Genomic DNA, 9932 nt, shown 5'->3' with positions numbered 1-9932 from the left:
CATGTCATATTTTCTAAGATAAACTTAAAAACTGTGAACCTATATGTTTAACAGCATATTTTACTTTACACTTTGCATACATGCAAATACATTAAGCTGTGTTTAATCAACTTACCAGAAACATTTTAGCCTTTTATGAACAACATTATCACATGTTACAGAAGGATACTGGTTGTGCATGCTGGTCCACTGTCCCACTGGCTTACTAGAACAAAGCCATCATTCATGTTGTCGGTAACACCAGTGCATTTCCTGCATGACATGTCTGCTGTGAAAAATACCTAATAAACTTGAGAACATATTGTTGGTGCTGGATATTTGTTACTTTTAGCCAAGGATTACAAAGACACCAATGATAACATCACGGGATCTTATAGTCAACATAAACTTTTCCCCTTTTTTGGGGATTTTTCTTAATGAGATCATAGAGTTGAAAGATCCAGAACAATCTGTTAAATTGAGCTTGAGTTAAGATTTGTTTTTTGTCATAACTCATTTTTCAAAGTGAAGTATGGAACTTTCACACTCAAATTATGAAAACCGCTTCTTTTTGAGCAGTTGAAGAGCTCACAGCTCAGTTAATGGCTGCAATGCATTCCCTCCAATATATTTGGGAGATTTGATATCGGGTTGGAAGAGTGCTATGAATAAGAATGACATGCTCAGTGACCTTTGGCAAAATATCTCAAGATAAGAATTGTGAGTGGAAAAAAACCTCAAACATAATCATTTTTTTATTGTGTACTTGAACATAACATGCACATAAATATAAAAGAGCAATTAAATCCAACGATTTATAAATGGTTCATCGGTCTTTATAATACTATAGATAACATTCTATGAATTTGTTGTACTGAGTAGAAAACATTGTGTGCTTTGCTCAAGATACTCAGTATCTCTCTCTCTCTCTCTCTCTCTCTCTCTCTCTCACACTAACTCTCTCTCTCACACGCTCACACACACACACACACACACACACACACACACACACACACACACACACACACACACACACACACACACAGCATGAAAGTATATTCTACGTGTGTTGATGTTAGACATCAGATATGAGTGTTCACATTCTGCTCTGTTTGGCTGTATCATCTTCATCTTCATCTTCATGACTTTTAATTGAGTCTTTCTTGACCATCTCGAGCTGCTCCTTCTGTAGCTGGCTTTTATCATCCTCATCATCTTCATCATCCTTCTTAGTGAACTGGGCCTCAATTTCTGCAGGGTCCATGTAGGTGTAGAAATGCGCCATAATGGAGAAGATAAAACACACTACAACCAAGAGAGAGGCAAATAGGATGTACTCTGCCCACTTTGAAAGAGAAAGACAGAGGGACATACGTGGTATTAATGCCTCATCATGGGCCACTGCCTCACAAAAACACGTCAGACATTTCCACTCAAGATACGTTGTCACTTTGCGTCTCTAAGGTTTAGTTCTGAGTTTAATTAGTCTTTTTCTTCTTTAGTTTTTTTTTTTTTACCTGTTTGGGAAGCTTCGCAAGCTCAGCCACTATCAGAACAATGAAGTTGCCAACAGCAACAGTAAGCAACCAGCCTGCTTGCAGCACTGCTTTCATATTACTAGGCGCCTTGAAGACACAAAAGATGAATTTAGCCCAAAACAAAGAAAACAGAACTATTATCAAAGACAAACAGAATCTAATATTCAGATTTTCCGCGTGAAAATGCATATACAATTTTACCTGTGAGTAGGAGAACTCTAGACCAGTAACAGAAAACATCACTTCACCAACAGTTATGAAGAAGTACTGTGGGATCTGGAGAGCCATGTGAACTGAGTTGGGCTTGATGTCTTCTGCCACAGTAATAGACCCCTGACACTGAAACAAATAGTCACAACAGTTCAGTTTAGGACGGTGTTTCTCAACATGTATGACTGTAAAGAAGGTCGCTGGATGGATTTTGAGCATAAAAATGACAGTTAACATAAGGCTAGCTCACTCCTCACTCTCTATTTTTGTATAATCAAGAAAATCCTATGAAAAGACCAAAACCAAAAATGCATTAATCTAAACCTGCCTGACACACCCTCTGTGCTTTCTTAAGATGTACATCTTTAAAAATAGATCACAAAAATGTAGTTTCCTTTTTTATAAAGGCTTAATATTTTCCTAAAAGAGATTTAAAAAACGTACATTTGGTCCAATGACCAAAGTGCTGGGTATAAAGAAGGTATATGAACTTCCAAATCCAAAGTCCCTGCTGTATTCACACGACTGTGAACCGCTCCGTATGGTGAAGACGGACCTGATTGTTAGAAAAGAAAATTAATGTTTGCATAAAATAATGATTCTAGTATAAAAAAAACAGTATATTTTAAATCCTTACTTTCCATTACTTATTTGGGAGTAGTTGGAATAATACAATGACTCAATTTCTCCAAAGTCAGCTGCAGGAAGTGACACATTTACTGCTGTATTCATTCCATTTATGAATCTGAAATATTAAGACAGAAAATGTAAAAACAGTCAGTAAATCCAACGTATTTAAACTATTTAATCTGCAGACAAAGATGAGGACTACAACTGTGTGATTTTCATAATTTGTACCTGTTGGTCAATTATTCACATATTTGTTACTAGTTTAAATATTTGTAAATCAACTTACCGGACGGCATTGTTGCCTTCTTGTGGTTTGGAAGTCAGATCATTAGTCTGAGGAAATAAGACAATGAATGTTAATGTTAATTTAAATGGGCTATTGTGTGTCTTTTATTGATATTATTTAGTCCTTCTCACTCACCAACATCCAGTTGGCGCTGATGTTTGAGGTAATGAGAAGTGTTTGTCGCTTTTCTTTGGCCAAGGAAATATTTTTCACAACTTCAGAGTTGCCTATTGAAATGCTGATTAATTCTGTATCAAATGTGAAGAATTCATTACTGGCCTGCAAAAAAATCAAAAAATCAATAAAAATAACAGTTGAATCAATCCCAGCCCAATCATTGTGCTACGAATGTGTGCAGATAGACAGTGGTGCTTTTGGCTTGCATGCAACAGAATTTTAAACGTACTAACCAAAATGTTAAACGTTTTGTATTGTTGTATAAAGACATACCTGAGCTGCAGGAAGTACAAGAGGATCGATGCCAGGCAGCTTCACCGTCACTGGATTACTGCCCATGTTAAGTAATTTCAACTGACTTTGAAAGGCTGATGGGAAGGTGGGTAAGGTTTTCTGAAATGTGATTGCGTTTTAAAATGTTATTCCCTGAACTGATGCACTGGTGCATTTGACAGTGTATGAGGAGCTGAGCACAACTGTTTGCTACTTACATCAATTTCAATCTGAACCAAAGCAGCGCAGATAAAAGCTATAGCTGCCATCATCATCCCCACTGTCATTCTTTTCAGAGATCTGTTGAATTAACATTAAATCCTGTTACTGAATTTGACAAAATATGAGAGAATTACATCACCAAATGTCTATTTTTAATTATTATTTATGACTAATAGCATAAAGATGGAAAAACAACAAGCCTGAGTCTATTCAAAGTTATCAAAATCCAGCCACTTTAAAGCCCACTATAATAAACAACATAATAATGCATTGTAGCTACTAGGCAAGACACAAGGAAGATACTACTCAAGGTCAAGAAATAGTCCAACACACAACCCCCTCTAAAACAGTGCACAATTAAACAAAGAAGATATTATATGTTAATTAGTGAGCTTTAGATGTGCTGTACAGAGCCAGCTAGCTGTTTACAGTCTTTACAGCTTTGTAAGTTATTTAATAACTAAATAAGGGACCAATGCCAGGTATTCTGTAAGCCCCAAAGCTGTGTCACTAAGTTCCAGCAGTACTTACGTAAAGTTCAGGCCACACTTTTTGATCAGAGGGTAGATTAAGCTGTCCATGATAGGCACCAGCGTCAGGATCAGGATGGGGTTTACAGTCTTCAAAAGCATAAATTGCACAGTGAGAATTTTCTCAAATACATACATTTTATCTAAGAAAATCAAATTATTTTAACTCACCTGCATCTGATCAGGCTGTATAACAAGTAGCCCCTGCAGACACAAAGACGTTATGAAAACATGAACGCGATGTTAAATCATTTGGATAATTCAAATATATTTGGATAATTCAAATATATTCATATATTTATTGTTTTATTGTCAAACTTACAAAGTTCCCATCCATGGTGGTGGCTTGCAAAGTCCATCTAGAACCCTTTCACAGAGATGCAGAGTAAAGCACAGCTTCCTCGGTCAACCAGTGGTGTTGCATTTCTAAGGTACGAGTAACTTGTAAATACCTTTTGGTCAAACAGGGTCCAGAACATCGGGAGTGGGATGTATAAAAAGAGGACCTTCAGCACCATTTTGATTTGAGCAATGAGGAGTTTCTACAACACAGACAGACAGAATATCCACCGCTGTCATTCCACGGATGAAACACTTTGTTAGAAACTTGAGAGAAATATAAGTAAAGTGAAACTTACAGCATATTTTTCTTCTGCCCAGTCCATCCAGTGCTTCCTCTTTGGGTATTGACTGCTTCTGTGCCTGAAGCGGTTTTTAATGGCAAACTGAAGAACAAAGTGAAGGATAAAATATGTCTTTAGAAACACATCGATCACCTGTTGGAACACATTAATGCAGAATGTGTAGATGCAAATGGTGCAAACCAGACTCACCCCAATACATTTACACACATCGTGCATGATGTTTCCCTGTGGTTCAGCTTTGTAGTACATTCCACTTCCAACAATAAACACCACTGTAAGGGGCATCACAGGCACAACATCAGTATCGGTGTAAAGTATATGTACCAAATCTTTACATTTCTGCTTTATAGTCTCCAAATTATTTAGACCTACCAAGTGCAACCACCATTAGTGCTGCAGGGACACCGAAGGCCAGGGAATAACACTTTTGCTGACTGTAGATGCCGCACTCCTGAGCTGCAGATTGAGACAAACAACTGTCGTTACAATTTAAAGTTGGCACATACCCAAGGACCGTTATTACTTGTGCAATCGTGCTTATGTCATGGCTTTGTCATAAACTTTATGTCTTCATATCTACCTCTCAGGATTGGAGTGATAATGGTTGACAAGAGACTCCCACCATTGATGCACAGGTAGAACACAGAGAAGAAGGTTCTCCTTTGCTTTTCCTGCACAGAGAAATACAGTCAGTGACCTTCTGTCTTAGGTTGCATGCATGTTCCTCAGCGCGGATTATAATGTGTAAACAAATAAAAAGTGATTGATATCTTTGTTTATTATATTTAATGATACAACCAAATTATATTTTTAGCTGTGGGCTAGCTAGCGACATGGGTATAGCAATGTCAGTGCGTCAGCTCACCACTTTAGTCAAGACTAAACAAAAAAAAAAATTAATATTGTTTGTCATAACAATGTGCGTATACATTCATGTTCTCCAGAGGATGAACACTAAGGTGATTTGATGACTTTTTCTCTAGTGCCACCATGCGGTCGAGAATGGATTGTGATGAATTTGGTACACTCATCCATGTACTTTAATTCCTTTAAAGAGTACTCCACTGATTTAGGATTGTTCCAGATGGACAGTCAATTTGAATTGCAATAAAGAGCAATGTCATGGTCAAAACCAAAAGTTAAACATGATAGAAGAAGACAGTTCCAACCTGATGTTCACCGAATTGATCTCCACCAAAGGCAGCAACACAAGGTTTGATGCCACCAGTGCCCAGAGCGATGAGTAAGAGACCCACCATGGACAACACGCTAAATGTGAAGAGGAACACGTGCATGAGCAGGGTACTGTCTGCCAAAAGCTTACAACCTGGACTCAATTATTTGTGTAGTAGAATAGAAACCCACACATGAATGGTCATGTTGTCTGGTGTCCCGTCTCTGTTGGTGTCAGTGATGTCATGGATTGCACTGATAGCCATCGTAATCTGGCCGATCGCATAGACAATGGACAAGTAGATGATAGTCCTGTAAGGTGAAGAAGGAAAGAGATGGCAGCGGTGTAAGAACTACTATAATTGTATCTTATCATATGTCTTTTACTATAAAGTATGTATCTAAAAAGTAAAGATGAACTATCTGTACAAATGTAGTTGGGTAGAAACATTTCCTTCTGAAAGAAATAAAAAAAATGAATTTAAAGCCACCACAAAGAATTTTTATTTTGTGTGGGTGTTGGCGGTCCCTGTGGAAATAAATGGTAGTGTTACCTTGCACCAGATACCATTTAGAAAAGCTGCCATTTCACTGCAGTAGGGTCTGACAATCTGCTCCTAATTCTAATTATCTTGTGCCTCCCTTCCCTGCAGTGCACTCAACACTGCTGCCTCGGCTTCCAGCAGCGGAGTGTTGGTTCTCATCAGGGAGCAGCAGACAATTATATAGAAACCTGCTCGCTGGTGTTCTTGTTTACTTATGTCATACAGAGGCATCACTAATAAACAGTAAAAAGTTCCTCGTAGTATGTACAGTAGGCTTTCTTGTACTTACTTACGTTCCACCACTGAGAGATATTCATCCTTTAACTACTTGCGTATGTTTAATGACCAAATAATGAAACTCACTTAAACTTTCCCAGCCAGGAGTCAGCCACAATGGCCCCGAGGATGGGGGTCAGGTAGCAGAGAGCCACGAAGACATGGTAGATGGAGGTGGCCAAGTCATCGTCCCAGCGCAGGAAGTACTTGAAATACAGCACCAAGACCGCTGTGAACAGGCAGAGGAAACCTTAGCTTCTTCTTCTTTTACAGGATATCATCAGCAATCTAAAATCAGCCCGGAAATGTTTGGTCATGTTGTGCAAAGTCTTATTATTTCAGAATGTAGAATGCAGATCTCAATCTGCAAAGTAAATATAGTGGAGTAAAAAGTACAATATAGTAAAGTAGAAGTAGCAAAACATTTAATTACCCAAGTTAAATAGACATACAAGTCAGCTACCTCAAATTGTTATTCAGAAAATGTAACTTAGTTCCTTTTCACAACTGGAAATATTCAATAGATTACCACAACATGTGTTTTTTCCAAAACCATGGAAAATCAGTCGAAAAATACACCAGTTTAATGACGTTGTCTTATCGTCATGGTTACAAAAATAAATCACATAGTCAACGTTACACAACTCGGTGTTCTCACCTCGCATGCCATAGTAGGAGAACCTCTCGCAGAACTCATTCACAACTATGAAGAAGATGCTGAGCGGGTAACCGCACAACTCTTTGCTCTGATGGATGAAGAAACAGCAGCAAGGTGTTCAGCAGCAGTGGAGAAAGTTATTAGATCATATCCCAGGCAACAAAATGTACTTTGTCTATCAAAATTAAGAAAGCAGTATGGTCCCCGTCTGTGTTGTATTGCATTATTTGATCATCATCAGGTGGAGCAGCATTTTCCATTAGTTTAAAAAAAAAAAAGGCTTTTATAAAAAGAAAATTAAAAATACACGTGAAATTAATATATTGGAGTAAAAAGTGCAGGTATAAAGTAACACAATAACATCAAAAATTGAAATTGCTTGGTATTCAGTAACTTATAGCAGTAATACAGTGAGATGATTACTCTTTGTTATCCCAATGGATTATCATTTAGTCTCACTGAGCAGTTACAAGAAAAAACTGCATGAACATTCAATGAATCAAATTCATTAAGTGCATTACCGTCCCTTTGCTCTCCTTCCGTTTCTTGGGATCCTCGTTATCTGCACACATGAATAATTCAGTTGGAATAACTGGCTGCATTTCATAAAGAGAGAAATGCACTGGCCCACAGACTACTACCTCCATTTAAAAACAAAAATCATTCTCCCAACGTTCGGTCCGACTTTTCTTTGAGGCATATGCACGTTCTGCTTGGAAATATTTGCATCCGATTTCAAATGAGAAGAGATAAAAAGCAATGTTTGCTAACTGACCTGCCATGCTGTTTGAGTGAAGCTGCAGCCTGAGCAGTTGGTTATTGATCCGTCACTGTCGGAGTGTTTCCGTAATATTGCTGCTTATTAGCACCTTGATCTGTCCTCCACACTGCTGACTGTGTTGCTTTTATGATGGGAGGGTACATGAGATATAGGAGATACGGCGTTGGCTATGTTCAGTCCCAAACACCTCCATAAAAATCATTCATTTCAGAGAACTCCACAACCGAACTAAATGTAAGAATAAACGTAAGAATAAACTTGAATAAATGTGGAATTAAAATAAGGATTCATTAGTACAAGTGCAGAGAAATGAGTGTGTTTTATTTAAAAGATAAGCATTAGGGAACATCTCTGTTTACAGCAGAACAGTGACTGTGTTAAATTAAAAAAAAAAAAAATTTAAAACCTGCTGCCTAAATATAAAACAATTTCAATAAACACTAAAATGGTAAAAGCTTCATATTACTTCCACAGTAGGCGTAGTGTTTGGTTCAACACCTCATCGCTTTGGCAAGAAGGTGAACATCATCTTTACAGTGTATGAGCCTCATACAGCAAGATACTTTGCAAATATTGCACACACTCCTTTTTTCTTTTTTTTTTTTTATATACATCAATAAACAACTTGGAATATACTTTTTTTTTTTATGTATGCAATGGCTTTAAATATTTAAAAACGATCCCATTCTAAGACATTGAAGTGATTTAAGGTTGAATGCTAACATGAGTCATAGGATGCCATTTAGTAGAAATATAATGTACAGGGGGACGAGCGTCAACGTATGCAGCAGATACCGTTCATCGAGACGTCGACACAGTGGCTTAAAAAAGTGGAATACTGTACATACAAAAAACACAATGAAACATTATCAAAATAAACAAGAATGCGCTGTTGGGAAGGTGGTGGGTGTAATGTAATGACGTGCATATTAAAAAGATCCCAAGAGGAGTGTCCATGGAAAAGCCGTCTTTTCAGGTAGAAACAGGTGACGCTTTAGGTCTGGCCAAAGTCTGCAAAGTCTGTCATCTCTCCTGCATGATGCTCTCTCTGATCTCAGGATCCACCTCGGCACCGTCACACATCCAACACAGTGACCATGCCGTGTAAACATTAAATAGGTCCAGTGGCCGGGGTCATTGTTCACTGAGAAAGGTGAGAGGTGGTCAGAGTTGTCTGTGCTTTTGTCAGTTTTCCTTTTGAGCCGACTGAAGAGAAGAAGGATCGGGTTTATATGGCTCCACCGGCTTGGCTGGCGAGTACAGAGGGCGCCGAGTTCAAGGCTAACTAACCCCTGCAAGCATCATACCACAGAGGAAGAGCTGGGGATGCCGTGGATGGTGGCACTGGTTGGCGTGCCGCTGATGGCGTTAAAGATTTGAAGCGAGTCTGGAAGAACGCTCTTCATGCCATCTTCCACAGGACTGATCTGGAAGCGAAGAAGAAAGATAGATATTCACAACCATTTACAATACCATCTTAGATTGATTAGTACCTTAATTACTGCCAAGTGAAGCACGTGTTTATAGAGATACTTTATCTTGCCGAGAGTTAAATGAGAAGATCGATACCACACACACACTAAATACAAAGCTTGTGAACTGGAAACACGCGGAAACTTGAAAGCTGGCCTGGCAAATTGGTTTTCCACTTCAGGTTTTCTATATCGGATTTATTTGCAGAATGTATTTATCATATATTTTTCTAACAAATATTACACAGCTAACTGCCAAAATGCGTTATCTATGGTTTTCATGTACGTTAGTAGTGAGTCTGTGGCTGAGACAGAAAAGGTCTAGGACAAAGCACATTTTCTCCTGATTTAACGCTCTAAAAAATTACATCATACTGTCAGACTGTTCAGAAAATATGTGTCTTGTAAAAATGAGTCCAGTGTGTACTTTGGTGACCTTTCTGTACCGTCTCTAGATGTATATTTACCATACAGAAGTGACAGTAGTGTCAATCTTCACATCCAACTCTCAGCAAGAAAGCAAATATTCATATTTTCC

The 9932-nt window shown here is 38.2% G+C and overlaps 2 protein-coding genes across 5 annotated transcripts in view; both read right to left on the bottom strand.

Moving 5' to 3' along the window:
- Window positions 1-713: 713 nt before the first annotated feature.
- Window positions 714-6830, bottom strand: slc15a1a (solute carrier family 15 member 1a). The gene is made up of 20 exons (XM_034561413.1): window positions 6571-6830; window positions 5855-5974; window positions 5659-5758; window positions 5070-5160; window positions 4862-4945; window positions 4679-4761; window positions 4484-4570; window positions 4298-4387; window positions 4168-4212; window positions 4017-4049; window positions 3847-3935; window positions 3312-3393; window positions 3094-3213; window positions 2779-2922; window positions 2644-2690; window positions 2365-2472; window positions 2172-2283; window positions 1719-1856; window positions 1497-1604; window positions 714-1324 (listed from the first exon to the last, which is right to left on the bottom strand). Exons 2-20 carry the CDS (start codon window positions 5926-5928, stop codon window positions 1076-1078), a joined length of 1884 nt encoding a protein of 627 aa, XP_034417304.1. The 5' UTR covers window positions 5929-5974; window positions 6571-6830; the 3' UTR covers window positions 714-1075.
- Window positions 6831-8232: 1402 nt separating this feature from the next.
- The window catches only part of zmp:0000001200 (dedicator of cytokinesis protein 9), a 70535-nt gene continuing 68835 nt past the window's right edge, over window positions 8233-9932 (bottom strand). For 2 of the 4 annotated variants that reach the window (XM_034561391.1, XM_034561396.1), the window contains one exon: window positions 8233-9349. In XM_034561391.1, coding sequence (XP_034417282.1) covers window positions 9224-9349 — 126 coding nt within the window. In that variant the 3' untranslated portion in view covers window positions 8233-9223. The remainder of the gene's footprint in view (window positions 9350-9932) is intronic. The other 2 variants (XM_034561395.1, XM_034561392.1) reach the window with 1 other exon arrangement.

The sequence above is a fragment of the Cyclopterus lumpus genome, chromosome 21, assembly GCF_009769545.1.
Source record: "Cyclopterus lumpus isolate fCycLum1 chromosome 21, fCycLum1.pri, whole genome shotgun sequence".
Lineage (NCBI taxonomy): Eukaryota > Metazoa > Chordata > Actinopteri > Perciformes > Cyclopteridae > Cyclopterus > Cyclopterus lumpus.
The sequence above is the reverse complement of the archived record's forward strand: the minus strand, read 5'-3'. Positions and strand labels throughout refer to the sequence as shown.